Source organism: Lepidochelys kempii, chromosome 11 (genome assembly GCF_965140285.1).
Source record: "Lepidochelys kempii isolate rLepKem1 chromosome 11, rLepKem1.hap1, whole genome shotgun sequence".
Taxonomy (NCBI): Eukaryota; Metazoa; Chordata; order Testudines; family Cheloniidae; genus Lepidochelys; species Lepidochelys kempii.
Genome location: NC_136390.1, coordinates 9,820,850 through 9,837,280, shown reverse-complemented (window position 1 = coordinate 9,837,280; position 16,431 = coordinate 9,820,850). Strand labels below are relative to the sequence as shown.

At 45.1% G+C, this 16,431-nt stretch overlaps 1 protein-coding gene across 1 annotated transcript; it reads right to left on the bottom strand.

Annotated features, from left to right (window-relative positions):
* Window positions 1–322: 322 nt before the first annotated feature.
* EAF2 (ELL associated factor 2) lies at window positions 323–16,409 on the bottom strand. Its single transcript, XM_073306809.2, has 6 exons — window positions 16,225–16,409; window positions 11,459–11,553; window positions 10,586–10,722; window positions 9,016–9,161; window positions 7,040–7,306; window positions 323–1,615 (listed from the first exon to the last, which is right to left on the bottom strand). The coding sequence occupies exons 1-6, from the start codon at window positions 16,325–16,327 to the stop codon at window positions 1,569–1,571; spliced, it is 795 nt and encodes a 264-aa protein (XP_073162910.2). The 5' UTR covers window positions 16,328–16,409; the 3' UTR covers window positions 323–1,568.
* Window positions 16,410–16,431: the final 22 nt, after the last annotated feature.

The following is a 16,431-nucleotide window of genomic DNA, read 5'->3' as shown; positions in this document are numbered from 1 at the left end:
ACTACATCTGGGAACAAGCCTCCCAGCCTAGGTCCATGACTTGTGTTAGTGGGGCTCATGCTAGCACACTAAAAATAGCTGTGTAGACATTGCAGCTTGCGCCGGAGCTTAGCTGTGAAGGCCCACCAATCCAAACTCCAGCCTGAGAAACATTTACACAGGTAGTTTTAGCGCATTCGTGCAAGCCCCACCAATACAAGTCTGTGGCCTTGTGCTGGGAGACACTCCCAGATGCAGTGTAGACATACCCTACTACAGATTTTTCAGGGCTTTTAAAGAAGTTATTCAACAAGCATGAACACATTCAGCTATAACACTGGACATGCAGATTCTTTCCTCCCTCCTTCATATAAGATACAATAGCATTCAGTGATCACACTCATGGTATACGCTATGAGAAATGATCACACCGTATCAATATTGTAATCACTGAGTCAGTTGTTTATAGTATTTCTCTGCCTGATGTTTCTTGTGGCTATCTCCTACATCTATACATTTTGCAACTCAGATAAACTGCGCATATCATCTGCCATTCTAAAATGTGTGGTTCTTTCTGGCCTTATAATATACAAATGTGCAGGATGCCAATGTGGAGATTCTTTCTTTATGTTATTTTCTAGACATTTTAGACTTCATACTCACTTGTATCACCTCTCTCTAATTTAATTGTTAGCTCACTGGCAAGGCTACGCCAAAGAAAATTCAGTCCATGTTACCTCTTGTTAAGAATTCTCATAATCATACCAATGAGTCCCATTAAAATTATAAATAATATTGCTTTATTAAATTAATTGTATTAAACTCCTAGAAAGGAATTATATGATTTCAGTTACAGAATTAAATGAAGGAAAGCCATTGCTGTCTTTGTAGTTATCTAAATACAGATAGGAAGAGGCTGTAAGGATTCCAGCTGGTCCAAGTAAAGGCAGGGAAAAGGAAAAGTTCCCTTAAGAGACATAAGGCTCAGAAATATAAAAAGTCCTATAATACAATTAAACTAAAAATTCAGTGATGTGTTGTAAACTGTAACTGCAAGAGTGGACCATATTATTCACCAGTTTCCTTAAAGTTATGAACTGTGAACAGAACAACAATGTAGTTAACACGACAGATCTCAGCTGTTTTTCCTTCCATCCCCTCCCTCTCAAAAAAAAAAAAAAAAAAATAAAGTTATGAAATCAGCATTATCTGTAAGGACAGGAGGGAAACTTGCCTCCATAAATACTAGAAATTCCCCCATTCCCATATCTATTATATAAAGTAACTAGCTGTTATAAGTCAGTTTCAAGTACAACAGGTGGTTGAGGCAAAAATCAGAATCCGTTCATAAGAACCGATACTGTAATACAGTAATTTGGAAGAGACAAACAAGTACCCAGAGCAGCGATTAGACATCAGGGCTGCTGTACCATAGATCTGATGTGCCAGTAGAAAATTAAGATGTCTCTATTTCCAAAAATTGAGGACATTCATTTCAATCTTGGGTAATCTAATCTTAGTGCAAAACAGATGCTATGACAGCTTTAGCAAAGAGAGGTGATGCATCTTTATGAAGGCCAAAATCTTGTTCAGTCATCACTGTCACTTCCAGATTCACTCAGCAGCAAGTCATTTCCTAAAATAGAAGATAAAGTCATTGTATTAGTTCCATTAAACTAAGACTATTTTTCCACCAAGAAGTTCTTTCTTCCCCCATCCAGTATCTTCTATTAGGAATTTAACACCAAAACATTGTATAGATTTAAAAACTCATCTGTTGTCTTAACTACTGGAGTGAGAGTCTTAGGGCTACATCACTTATGTGACCTTTGAAAGCCCCACATTACTCACACTTAACCCACCAGATTGAATGAGTTTGTGTACGGGAATTAGTGCAAGCAGGCCACAGTGGACTAGCTAGCTTCCCATCCACCTTCTGATACTTGATCAGCAAGGAAGCTGCTGGGGAATGCAGTTTCATTAAAAAAATAAAACAATAGGATAGGAGTTATTGCTGTCTGCATGTATCTAAATGCCTCTTGGATCTGTTTGAGAGCAAAGTAGTATCCAAATCAAGGTGAGAACAAGCAGTTTGACACACCTTTTCAAAAAAATAATCAGGCTGTGGAGCAAGACAGCAAACAAAAGATCAAAGGAAATATTTATGTATGCTGTCACCAAAAAATTAATCGGGAGTTATTTTAAAATGGGACACAAGAAAAGCGACTATCCAGTGCTTGCAACAGCTGTCTATATAACTAACAGAAAATAAGTTCTCCCTGCTATTTCTTTTTTCAACTTGACAAGCAGTTTTTCTCCCACTCCACCATCTCCCACATACAGGATGAAATTAAAGGGATACTGTCAACAGCAAATCTATATTTTTTTAAAATGAGTTAGATGCAATTTCAGATACTGCATCAGCCCTTCTATTCCCCTGCCAGCTTGGTAGTTATGCAACTGCATTTTCCTTTATTTAAAAAAAAAAAGGAAACAAGAAAAGAATTTCCCTCCCCTTGTTGTTGGGTGAAATGCCTAAACAAATAGGAAAGTGACTGAGGGGGGAGGGATAGCTCAGTGGTTTGAGCACTGGCCTGCTAAACCCAGGGTTGTGAGTTCAATCCTTGAGAGGGCCATTTAGGGATCTGAGGCAAAGATTAGGGATTGGTCCTGCTTTGAGCAGGGGGTTGGACTAGATGACCTCCTGTGGTCTCTTCCAACCCTGATATTCTATGATTTAATGAAAGCAACTATACACCAAGTACTGTCAAATGCTCCTAACTTTGTCAGTTACGGCAATCTTTAGTATTACTTATGAGGTCATTATAGGGAGATGAGAACAAGGGGTTAGTATAAAGGGGGAGAGGACACGCCTGGATGGGTACCTCCCAATTGGTAGGTCAGAGCTTTTCAGATAAGAGTGACTGAAGTTGATGGGAGTCCCCTTAACAAAGCTTTGTGTTTACACTTCCTTTGTTTTGCACCATGTCCTCGGCAACTTTTATCTCTGGGAATGGTTCAGTGGCCCTTTGCAGCAGAGCACAGAACACTCTACCTGCCTCTGACACGAACAGTGAAAAGCAATTGCTTGTAGTGCAGGAGGAGGATTAAAAGCACAGATGGGATTGGAAGAGTATAAGTACTAGACACAGAATGTACGCCTAACCACTTGGTTATATCATTTGAAATCCTCTGTATTTTATTTTTACATTAAAAAGCAGAGATGGCTAAGAGTCTACTCAAATAGAAGTATTATTTCAAAATAAGTATCATTAGGATGGCTACAGTTGTACTTCAAATCACATAGTTCTCCAAAATATTCTCCTTTACCCCTCTACCACTTTAGTTCCCCAATTGCTGTTCTTGCCTCTTCCCCACAGTCCACTCCAAAAATAGGTCATAGCCATCCACATGGTCACAGCCTTCAAAAGCAGTTATTCCTCAAATAAGCCATCTAATGCTCGCCAAAGACAACAGTCTCATGAAATCCAAGAGGTTGGAACAAATCTGGAGTTTCCTGCCAAGGTGTCCGCAATAAGACAAACTCCCCTCTCCCTCACCCCCACCCCCCCAAAAAAAGTGTTTGGAAAAATAACCCTGAAATGAAATCCACCTCCATTTTGTACCCATGCCTCGCAAAGGCCTTCTCATAGTTGCCTCAAACTTTCCAGAAAGATTCTAGCCTGCACGATCCCAGCATAAGAAGTTTCTGGTGCACATGTCAAAAACATGGAGAGCTAACTTCACCCAGGACTCTAAAAAAACACCTACATTACTTAGGCTCAACTGATTTAACAAATAGCAGAAGTAAAGTAGGGAAATAATTTCAGGGAAACAGTCCATTTTCACAGTGCTGATGAGCTGGTTGACACTATCAAAATATTAAGTAGGTTTCATTACAGAGTGTGCCATGTACTGGGATATTAATCAGTGGTCCCATACAGTATTTAGCTTTTTTTAAATAAGTTCTTGGAGAAGTGTTAGATTGTCAGCTTTCTGGAGAAATGGCCATCTTTTTGTTCGGTGTTTGTATAGCGCCTAGCACAGTGGGGCTGGTCCATGACTGGGGCTCCTAAGTGCTTCTGCAACTGGAATAAAAAATATCTGGATGAAAACTGCACTATAGGAGTGAGCAAACAAGAGATCTCAGAGATAGCAAGTCATTGGGCATCTTCCTTCACGGAATTTTTAATTTGTTCTCAGTTAGTAATTTCTGTTTAAAAGGAAATTAAACAGAGCAGCTTTTCACTATTTTTAAATGCAATATTCTCTTGCAGATACCTTAGACCACCCATGTTGTGTCACAAGTTATGGGCCTATATAATCAATTTCAAAAGTAGATGAGGAATTATTTTGGGGACAAGGCTCATAGCAAGGAAAGGGCAAAGCCTTTGAGGCCAGGCTACCTAAAAAGGTAGGTTCTATACACAGGGCAATAATAAGAGGTAACTATGCTCCAGACATAGACCAGTGCATTTTCAGCATTCTGCAAAGCTTCAGCTGTATGACTTAATGAGAGTGATTTGACTAACCCCCTATGCCCCACCAAATTCTAATTGCCACTACATTTAAGGTAACATTAGGACTGCACATAGTAAAATACCCAACTAACCCTCAAGGGCCCCAATTCTGCAGACATGCTCATGCTTAAATATATGCATTTGAATAGCCCCATTGAAGTCACACCTTAAATGTGGCACAACCACTAAACATTTTGATCTTAAGATTTGCTGTTTTAAACATTTGTTTATGTAAGATACTGTTTCAGATGGAAGAAATTTCTATGCTGGACCCCTGACTCTGAATTCCAACACCCAGCAGATCTCCCAAGACTCAGAGGCCACAGGCTCCCTGTCTTGCTTCTCTAGCTTTCACTGCTACTTATCCTCTCCTGCTGTGCTCCTAAACTGCACAGGTGATGCCTCAGGAGCTCAGCAGGAGAGTAGCTGGAGAGCCATGCTCCCCACAGCAGCCAGTGTGCAGTGCCTTTTCATCTCAGCTCACCACCCTATTATGGTGCAGTTCACATTTTAAAGGCATTTGTGGAGAACTGGAGATGGCACAGATCTACAGAGCTGCTTAAAATGTTAAAGTAACAGAGGTAAACTGGATAAGAGCTCAATTTTAAGCAGGTTTATAGCTAAACCAGCATGAAGTTTTAGACAGCTCACAAGGGTCAGAGGATCCACCTCCCTCCCTGCAGAGTTCTTAAGTCCCACAGGGTTCCTGGGCTCCTTGCTGTGGTTTTGGTATTTCTGCAAGTTTAAGACATCAGGGTGTTTCACTATGACAGTTTTAACTGGTGGCAGCAGCCACCTGTACTTGGGCATAGATCTTTCAACGGGAGCTTTGTAGCTGTGAACTAGCCATTAATCACTTAAGATGGTTCATTTTATTCTCAAAAGTGTTTTTTTTCCCTAAATGTGTGTAAAATGGCAAGTTTGGAAGTATTTTCATGTCTGGAGTGAAGGGACTGATGTATACAGAACTTTCTAAAGATACACTGATTGTAATATGAAGCCTATTTGCTTTAGGCCATGGAAGTTAACGCAAAAAATTTAGTCCTCTTGCACAATAATCAGATGTTTTCAGTCTAATCTTATTCCTGTGAAGGAAGTGGTATATGAAAATAAGGCTTATAACAGAAACCTGATTGTAAGCTTAGCTACGTCATCACAATATACAACTAGCTTGTTACCAATTTTAATTCCTTATAATAGTGAAACACAAGAGGACATACAGATTATGTAGGAGATATTTTCACTATAACCAGTGTAAACTGTCAAAAAACTTCAGTATATAGCATCACTATGTAAATTAGGGCCTATGACCAAGTTTTTCCAAACTTGTGAGCCTGAAGTTAGGCACTTAATTAAAAGTGTGGCTTTGTTTTCAAACAGCAGCGGTGGGTGCTCATCAATTCTGAAAAATCAGGCCTGGTTTATTTTGGTGCTAAGCTTGAAGACCTTTACCTACGTGGTTGCTTGTTGCTGTTCAAACCAGTGATACTCTTCTTTCTGGACAACAATATGTATTAAAAAATCCCAGTTGTACTTTAAATATCTTAAGTTTGTCATAATTTTCTTCAAGCAGAACACTGTGAATCAGTTTTGGTTGTTGGTATTCTCCCATCCCTTCAACATGGAAACGGTATGAAACATCCTCCATTCCCTACATACATAGGAGGGGACTGGCACCTTGTAGATTAGAAAGGCCTCCATGAATCACAAGACTTCTGCGTGGATTAGGACAGTGGCTCTCAACCTTTCTAGAGTACTGTACCCCTTTCAGGAGTCTGATTTGTCTTACGTACCCCCAAGTTTCACCTCACTTAAACTACTTGCTTACAAAATCAGACACAAAAATACAAAAGTATCACAGCACACTATTACTGAAAAATTGCTTACTTTCTCATTTTACCATATAATTTTAAAATAAATCAATCTGAATATAAATATTGTACTTATATTTCAGTGTATAGCATACAGAGTAGTATAAACAGGTCATTGTTTGCATGACATTTTAGTTTGTACTGACTTCGCTAGTGCTTTTTATGTAGCCTGTTGTAAAACTAGACAAATATCTAGATGAGTTGATGTACCTTCTGGAAGACCTCTGCGTATCCCCAGAGGTACATGTATCCCTGGTTGAAAACCACTGGATTAGGATAACCTTCTTTTGTAACTGATTAGTACCAGGACAATATTATTCCAGTATCATCTACTCAGGAAATCATACACATATGTTTTGGGAGTGCCTAAGCAGTTCAAGCATTTTCAACATAAATTACTGTCCTATAGTCCCAATGTATGCAATTGTGAGGAAGCCAGTACGGCCTATGACCTACTTTAAACTGCATCAGCTTTAATTTAATATCTCTGATGGTCAAGTAACTTTTAGCCCAACTTCTAATTCAGAACTCAACTGAACAATCAAACCCCAGCATCTCTTCCCACAATTTTAATTACAATAGAGACATAGTTACAGAGTCTCTGGTTTCCTTTTAGATTCCTAAAGCATGAGATTGTTCTTTTCATAGAGCACTGTCTTCTGTACTTACTTAGTGTATTCATCATATGGCCACCACTCTCTTGAGATTTGTTATGACTGGCATCCATGTCACGGATGGCCTGTTGTGGTATGGCAGACATAGCAGGCTGTGGCTGCAAGTATGGCATTGACATAGGCAGAGAAGGCTTAGCCCCCTCATCTTCTGAATCACTAGAACTATTTTCACTGCTGGATGAGGAGGAGGATGAACTTCTTGATTCGGACGAACTATCAGAGCTACTCATCTGGTCCATGACGCTAGCCTCGGCCTTTAGCTCTGAAAATAAGATGTAGATTAATTAAGAAACAAAGCAAGAGGAGTCTCAGAGTTTAAAGGAAATGGCAACAAGGGAAGTGCTGCACAAGCAAGTGACTGTAGTGAATGTCACAACATTATTACAAGTCGTAAGTGACTAAACTGAAAGACATAAGATCCAGGAGTGAAGTGTCTGTCTTACTTTTAAGCCACATGCTTTTCAGAGCAGAGATGAATTAGGGTTCAGATAAGGCTGCTGGCCAAGGTGCTGCCCCCTACACTTCAGTGGGCAGCATGACCTAACTCGCCCTTAATATCTGCCTCTGATTAGAAAGCCTTATTTTTCAGGCTTTGTTTAACACCTCTACAGATGTCTGACAGGAGTCAATAACTCAATTTAGACTCAAGGGACAGATAGTGAAAAAAGGAATCGGTCAGTGGAACACCTGAAGGTGCAGCAGCAATGGCTGGCAGCAATTTTGGTATTATAAACAACATGTACATGTTTGTCTAGACATTCATTGTTCTCAATCACAAATTAAGCATTGTGGGATACCTGCAGCAATTACCCATATTTTTAAATTATGGAACAGTTTCATTAAATCCTTATTGATTCTTTTTATAGGTCTGGGAAAAATTTAGAATAGCTAGCAGGAAACCATCCAGACCCCAGCACACAATTTACTGTGGCTAAACAAATAAATCTGATTGGCAGCACAAAGGGACAGGGCTTTGGGATATGTTAGTCTTGGTGACGCACTCAGAACAGGTTCTAAACAAAACAAACAGACCACGGAGAAAAATTCTCAGGTTTCTCATGCACTTGAGCACCACTTTGTTTCTTTTGCAGCCTTAGGTACTTTTAATTGCCTTTCTGTGGAGTAAGACACTCTGGTCAAAGTTTGTCTTAATCACAAAGAAAAGACATCTGCATAATGATAAATCTGGGGGAAAAAACTGTTTAAAAGAATCCAGAACATCCTTGAGAGCCAATATCAATTCAGATCAATAAAGCTACCACCTGTTAGTGTTCATATAGCAAGTGATTAACACCTGCTTTTCTCTCCCCATCCACTAAAAGGAAAAAGTGTGTCTCCTACTGAATTAAATACAAAGGTTCCTACTGAAACAAAGTCTCCCAAGAACATAGCATATGGCATGGTTCTCAAGGATGGGATTTATGTAAGTGTTCAGTTGTCTCTTACCATTTAGGGAACCACTTCTGCAGGTCTGATCTGATTTAGAAGGCAGGGTGCTATTTGAGTCTCTGTGACTAGGTTTACATGATAATGAACTTACACAAATTTAGAGTTTTATTAAAAACTAAAAGGGTTGTAAAGCATTTTAACCAAAGATTTGCTGTATGCAAAGGACAAAGAACGAGGAGGGACAGGTGGAGTGAGGAAGAAGTGGAGGACTGGCTGATTTGGCTTCAGTGCCACAATCCTACAATTGAATAGCTTAAGACAGCAGCAGTGGGAGGACTCAGTGAGAACTAAAGCAATGCTAATCATGACCTTCATAAGACTAAGGATTGATTTGATTCTCAATCCTATGTGGTTTCAAATACTGTTGGATTACTACTCTTGTCAAGACAGCCATTAAACTTTAGAGAACATTGCCTATGTAACAGCTTCTAGTGCGCACCTCATTCAAAAAAACCCTTGGCTCTATTTATAATGTAAGTCTGCAAAATTTCTGAAATACTAAGTGACATAGTTGCAGTTTACCTCTCTCAATGTCGTCCATAGGAGAAGACGGAGACATCTTTTCTTTTGGTGGAGAATTTTTAACATTGTTTGGAGTCTTACTGGCATTTCGCATTTGCTGCTGTTGCTGCTCAATACGAGATTGAACCTTACTGCTTCCTTCAGCTCTGTATGACAGGGTGAAACATTTTAATTGATTCCGAAGAACAATATTTAAACAAAATAAAAACACACAGTAGTCTAAGCTGTGTGTGAAGCTATTCATTATGTTTTTCTTAACTGTATCACTACAGTTTTAAGTTTCAAAGTACACTATAACAGTGGTTCTCAAACTTTTTAACAAGGTATCCACCAACTGCATTTTGTCTTTTTTTGTGACCCACTATTACATATATGCACCCTCCATCCCAGCACACGACAACCATACCTCTGATTTAGTGCAGCCCAGTACAGAGGGAAGGCCTTGGGAGACGGGAGACTGGAGAGCGAGCCCACCCCACACTCACCCTGCAGTGGTGGCTCCTGTCCTGTGGGACCAGAACCAGCTGCCTACTCCTGGCGTTGTGACCTGGCACATGGGATCACAGCGCTGTTCAAGTTTGGCCCGATGGCCCTTCCCATACCACCAGGCTTCCCCTCCACACCAATCTGGGAGAAGTGTATATCTGCCTAGGCCAGGGCCCAGTGATCGGTTAATCCAGCCCCTGGATATGGCAACCTACCTAGAACCTTCTTGGGACCCACCATTTGGGAAACACTGCACTACTACACTGGCATATAACAAGATATAGGTGCAGTGAGTACTGTGCATCAAAAGAATAATGTCCATTGATGCCATTCATATTGGCCCTTTGACCCGATCCTCTACCATGCTGTTTCACATTTTCTTCAGTTATGCACTAACACTTCATTAGAATTCTAGTGGAAGTGAGTTATATGTAGACATAGCATCAGAATGTGTGTTAATGGGAATTACATACTCAGTAAGAGGAGAACGCGTCCTCAGCATTTTGCTAAACCCTTTCACAAGAATTTATGCTATTTTAATTTACACAGTTCAAAGTCAGAAAACAGCAGCAAAACAATTTCATTTGTGTAGCAAAAAGCTATTTTCCAAACTTATTATGAGAAAACAGTTATTGTCTCTTGCAGGGATATGCAATGTTTCTGTTCAAAACCTACCCTACTAGCCTAGACTTGAAAGCTATAAAGTCGTCATTTTTTGAGAAAAATAATGACATGCTTTTTCATTCCATCGAACAAGGGTAGGTTTTTGTAAGGACCATGTTGGAAAAAGTGAAATTTTGCTAAAAGCTAAGAATAGTTGGTATGTATTACAATTTACACTAGCTATTTCTAAGGGCTTGTCTACGTGGTATGTTGGTGCACACCAGCTAGGGTGTAAATTCTAGTGCACACCTGTGCACTAACTGGCCACATTGTCCCTGCGGGTGTACACTAAAAGTTCTCTACTGTGGGTTGACATAGTCCTGTTTCAAACCCTACTAACTGCATGTGCACTCAGGTACCAGCCCTAAACCATTTTCATAATGAGTTAGGGACATAGCAGTTTCTTTTGTAAACCACCTACCTGGTTTTCTTCACAGTGATGTTACTGCTAAGTTTCTCTAGTCGACATTCTCCAGTGTCATGATTGATAATTAAGATACATTCCTTTAGATAAGGCTTCTTGGAGCCCTTGAAAACTGTTACTGGTGGAGTTGAACCCTATTTAAAAATTGAAAAAATATCTAATTAGCATTATTTCAATAGACTTATTTGTATAAATACAGAATGAGCCTTTACAGTAATGAAAAGTACACTGTAATTGATCATTTCTAGCCTTTTAAAATCTGTTACCAAATAATTCAAGAGAAACTCAGATTAGTAGTAACTAAGTGTGAAATCCTGGCTCTACTGAAGACACTGGCAGTTTTGCCATTGACTTCAGTGTGGCCTTGATTTCACCCAACCAGTTTGAAATAAACCAGTAATCACAATCCAGTTTCTAACAGACAGGCACATGCATCACAAAAATACCACCAAAACTGGAATGCTTGTTGGCAATATTAGAAGAGTAATCCGGGATTACAGGAGATTGAATTCTCCACCCCAGTGGTGGTGCATACACCCCCACCCCTTTGGGATTGTGCCATAACGTCAAGGCAGTGTCAGTGCTGTACTTGTTTTATAGACAGAGAATTTTAGGGTTGTCAATTACAGCATATTTCCAGCACAGTGAATTCACTTAATGTTACAGCATAATTACCTGACCTTTGTAATTCTGCATTTTCTGGTGTGATTATTTCTTTCCCAATGCTTTAAAAGCTACATGCATACAATCTTGAAACAACAGCAAACTGAAAATGCTGAAATGTGAAACGCTTCTATATTCAACATATATGGTGATTCAGTGAGAGAAGCCTCTCCTTTTCCCCATCCCCTAATGATATTCAGCCCTCACCTCAATGTTTGGCAGCGTTATTGTCACCTGTTCACCTTTGCCAACTTCAAGGTCTCCTTCAGAGGATGTATCAATAGATGCAGGCTTGAAGTCATCTACGATTTAAAAAACACCCTGATTTTCATGAGTCCCTTAAATATTGACACACATTTCATAAAAGCTAAAGGTGGTGAGTTTGGGAGGCACTTAAAATCAATGACTTAGTATCTTTGCTAGTGCAGCATCCACCACTCCTTAGCAGATTTTTCCACAAGCCATAGAGCTCACAGTCAAGGTGGTTTGCCTGATATTCAACCTAAATTTCATCAAGTTTTGGTGTTGGAGCTCTTCAAAAAAAAGTTGAAAGATTTTTATTTTGATTAATAAGGAAAGTTTCTCCTGTTCACCTCACATTCAAAATAAATGGTCAAACTAGTTTGCTGATACTTAAAGAAAAACCCTCCAAAAAAGCCACAGAATTACTTTTGGGTTGAGACCAACCCTGGAAAATTTCAGCCAAAAAAATGGAAGTTGCAGACAGCTGTGACTAAAAACAGGAAAGTAGACTGGAAACACATATGCAGCCCTAACTATAGCATGCTCTTACTGTATTAAGAGCATCAAAGGCAAAACCATATGCACTAGCAAGGTTGTGGTTGTTGTTTTTATTTTTAAGTACATATATTTCTCTCTAAAATGGAATTGTTAAAAGCCACCTTCATATACTTATTTTAATCTCCTTTATCATCAGTCATTCTTAGAAACCTAACAATGTCTCTGTGTGGGTATGGATTTCCCCTCTTTGCATGTTTCAAAGAGCTGGAAAATTAGAGATGAACATTACTTTGTTTCATCAGAGTTGTCAGCCCTCCCAACAAGATCTGCTAATGATTGTTACTCAGCTAGCATAATTTATTTGCAAGGTCCTAAACAAGCTCCAACGGTCTCAAGCTCCTGCTAGCAGCACCTTACAGAGCTGAGCACCACAGTTCTGGTCCTTCTTGTGGTAAGAATGAGACTATGCCAGTCTTCAGTGGATGCTGCTGGGTAATCAGCATTTTGGCCAATCTTTTCAGAAATGGCTGACTAAATAAATGTCCAGTTTACCTACTCGTACGAAGTATAAAAGATAAGATTACAATAACAAAGGCTAGAGGAAAAATATGGCTTTTCTGTTTATCTTGTGCATTTGACAGCACTGTCAGGTTTGCCGATTTCCTTGCATCTTTCTTCGCAGAGTGACAGGGAAGAGAAACATTTTGAAACAGAAAAAAGGGCTTGTAAAACCACAAAAGTCAACAGGAAAACTTAAGGGCAGGTGTAGTACTAGAGCCTATTTTTACTTATTTTTTAAAAATACTGAACACATTGCAAGTTACAGCACCTCTTTAAATCCACTCACAGCTTTTAGGTTCCTCTCACACCCTCTTCCCCAAAGATGTGGTCAATTCTATTAAATAGGATTCTATTTGCTCACAGAATATACATTATCCATCTCATCTCACTGTATGAGAGAATACAGGATAATCTCCAGAGAACATGTGAGACACCAAACCTTGGGGATCATTCTATAAATAAATGAGACAGCAGAACAAAAACTGCAGCCCTAAATTATCAGAACCATAATCCTAACAGCATTTGTTTCCTAGATACCTTCAGAACCTGTGAGAACACACCTCCCAGGATAGTAGTTATTATGTACTCAGGAAGGGCACACTAGCTTTGAGAGCAATACTGCCTTTAATCTTTGATTGTTGAGAGCCCTGCCATGGCCAGGGGCAGAGCTTCACCCAAAACTCAGATTTTTGTAGTATTGTGCCAAGACACTATTGTTTCCCAAAATATACCATAATGTATGGTACATGAATTTAGTACACATAAAAGGAAGAACTAGATGAAGAACGCAGGCACTGTGTGAACTTCACCCCAAACTTTACTAGCAACACACCTGTTCATTAGTCTTGGTCGGAGTCTCTCATGAGCAATAACTGCAACCTGCTGTGAACTGTATGGTTTTATATTCAAGACATTAGATTAGGATTTAAGAGACCTAGGTTCAATTCCCAGCTCTGCCACAGACTCCCTGTATAACCTCACAAATGTCGCTTCATCTTTCTGTGCCTCAGTTCTACATCTTATGGTTCTATGTTCAATCCCTTTCTCTGATTCTTTCTGTTCTCATTTGGACTGTCAGTTCTACAGGGTAGGAACGGTTCCTTACCAAATGTACCTTTCTGCACAGCATCTACCTCAGTGGGGCCCTGATGTTAGTCAGAGGCTCTAGGTGTTACCATAATACAAACAAAGAATGCAGTAGCTTTGCCACATTTGATTCCTATCCAAAGCCCTCCCCCTGTGCCCTCCGCGCTCTCCATGCTGCATCATGCCAACATTTTCAAAAGCAAGTTCAAAAAGATCCAACATGCTCTCCTGCCCCATCACCATCTTCTCTTTCTCCCAGTCACCAACAGCAGCCTGCTCCCCTACTCTCACCCCACCAGAAGCCCCAATGACTTCATCTCCTCAACTCCTGATCTACCCTATCTTCACTCTCAACCTCTCACTCTTCACAGGCTCATCCTCAAAACAGCAAAATGCCAGGGTAAGGGAGATAAAAAAAACCCCAAGCCGCCACCCTCTGCGTCTGCCTCTCCATTTACTGCCCCATCTCTCAACCCAAAGATGAAGTCATCTGCAATCACTATCTCAAGTTCATCTCCTTCAACTCCATCTGCCAGCAGAGAGAGTACTTGTACAACATAGATAGACAAGTGTAGAGACTACATAGATGTCAGGAGGGGTGCTGATTTCCTCTAAGGTATGATCAGCCAGGCAATGCCATATCTGCAGTGGTGGGGAGTTATAAGGGTGCCAAGGGGGGATGCTGATTTTTCCTGGAGTATGGCCAGCTAGCCAGCACCATACCCATGGGAGATGAGGATAGGGAATCACAGGGGTGTCGTGCCCCGCCGGGGGGGGAGGGGGGGGGAGCTGCCGTGCCCCGGCCAGGCGGTGCCGTGCCCCGCCGGGGGGTTGTCACAGGGGTGCCGGGGGGGTACGCCCGGCCAGGCGGCGCCGTGCCCCGCCGGGGGGTTGTCACAGGGGTGCCGGGGGGGTACGCCCGGCCAGGCGGCGCCGTGCCCCGCCGGGGGGTTGTCACAGGGGTGCCGGGGGGGTACGCCCGGCCAGGCGGCGCCGTGCCCCGCCGGGGGGTTGTCACAGGGGTGCCGGGGGGGTACGCCCGGCCAGGCGGCGCCGTGCCCCGCCGGGGGGTTGTCACAGGGGTGCCGGGGGGGTACGCCCGGCCAGGCGGCGCCGTGCCCCGCCGGGGGGTTGTCACAGGGGTGCCGGGGGGGTACGCCCGGCCAGGCGGCGCCGTGCCCCGCCGGGGGGTTGTCACAGGGGTGCCGGGGGGGTACGCCCGGCCAGGCGGCGCCGTGCCCCGCCGGGGGGTTGTCACAGGGGTGCCGGGGGGGTACGCCCGGCCAGGCGGCGCCGTGCCCCGCCGGGGGGTTGTCACAGGGGTGCCGGGGGGGTACGCCCGGCCAGGCGGCGCCGTGCCCCGCCGGGGGGTTGTCACAGGGGTGCCGGGGGGGTACGCCCGGCCAGGCGGCGCCGTGCCCCGCCGGGGGGTTGTCACAGGGGTGCCGGGGGGGTACGCCCGGCCAGGCGGCGCCGTGCCCCGCCGGGGGGTTGTCACAGGGGTGCCGGGGGGGTACGCCCGGCCAGGCGGCGCCGTGCCCCGCCGGGGGGTTGTCACAGGGGTGCCGGGGGGGTACGCCCGGCCAGGCGGCGCCGTGCCCCGGGGGGGGTTGTCACAGGGGTGCCGGGGGGGTACGCCCGGCCAGGCGGCGCCGTGCCCCGCCGGGGGGTTGTCACAGGGGTGCCGGGGGGGTACGCCCGGCCAGGCGGCGCCGTGCCCCGCCGGGGGGTTGTCACAGGGGTGCCGGGGGGGTACGCCCGGCCAGGCGGCGCCGTGTCCCGCCGGGGGGTTGTCACAGGGGTGCCGGGGGGGGTACGCCCGGCCAGGCGGCGCCGTGCCCCGCCGGGGGGTTGTCACAGGGGTGCCGGGGGGGTACGCCCGGCCAGGCGGCGCCGTGCCCCGCCGGGGGGTTGTCACAGGGGTGCCGGGGGGGTACGCCCGGCCAGGCGGCGCCGTGCCCCGCCGGGGGGTTGTCACAGGGGTGCCGGGGGGGTACGCCCGGCCAGGCGGCGCCGTGCCCCGCCGGGGGGTTGTCACAGGGGTGCCGGGGGGGTACGCCCGGCCAGGCGGCGGCGCCGTGCCCCGCCGGGGGGGGTCACAGGGGTGCCGGGGGGGTACGCCCGGCCAGGCGGCGCCGTGCCCCGCCGGGGGGTTGTCACAGGGGTGCCGGGGGGGTACGCCCGGCCAGGCGGCGCCGTGTCCCGCCGGGGGGTTGTCACAGGGGTGCCGGGGGGGTACGCCCGGCCAGGCGGCGCCGTGTCCCGCCGGGGGGGGTCACAGGGGTGCCGGGAGGACTCTGAGCTCCCCGGGTGTGACCAGCCAGGCGGTGTCAGGCCCCGGGGGGGTTGCAGGGGGGGGTGCTGATCTCCCCGTGGTACGACCAGTCAGGCCAGGAGAGGGTCGGGTGGGGGAGGGGGGGATGCTGAGCTCCCCTGGGAATGACCAGCCAGGCCCACGGGCGCGCGGGGAGCTGATTCACTCCGCGAGGGTCAAGCACCCAGCGCCCACACCCGCTGCCCCCCGACCAGCGCGGCGGGAGACCCCGTCACGGGGCAGCGCCGGCCGCTACCCGGCCCCCACTCACAGCGGACGGTGTGGAAGGCGCAGCGCGGCTGCTTCTCGAAGCTCTCGCCCAACTTCAGCACACGCTCCTTGGGGTCAAAGAGCTGAGGGGCCGCCCCGTTCATACCGGCTTCCCGCGCCGCCTCACACCATCGGGACGCCGCGCAGCCCCCGCCGCCGCGCAACGTCCCCTCACCGCCGGGGGCGGGGCACAGCCTCGCAGCGGCCA

Bases quoted from the DNA above. Each gene is read 5' to 3' on its own strand.
- EAF2 (XM_073306809.2), bottom strand. From the start codon at position 16,327: ATGAACGGGGCGGCCCCTCAGCTCTTTGACCCCAAGGAGCGTGTGCTG. The intron at 11,554-16,224 runs GTGAGTGGGGGC...TTTAAATCGTAG, and splicing joins CGCCTTCCACACCGTCCGCT to ATGACTTCAAGCCTGCATCT. The intron at 9,162-10,585 runs GTAGGTGGTTTA...CCTGTCATACAG, and splicing joins ATCACTGTGAAGAAAACCAG to AGCTGAAGGAAGCAGTAAGG.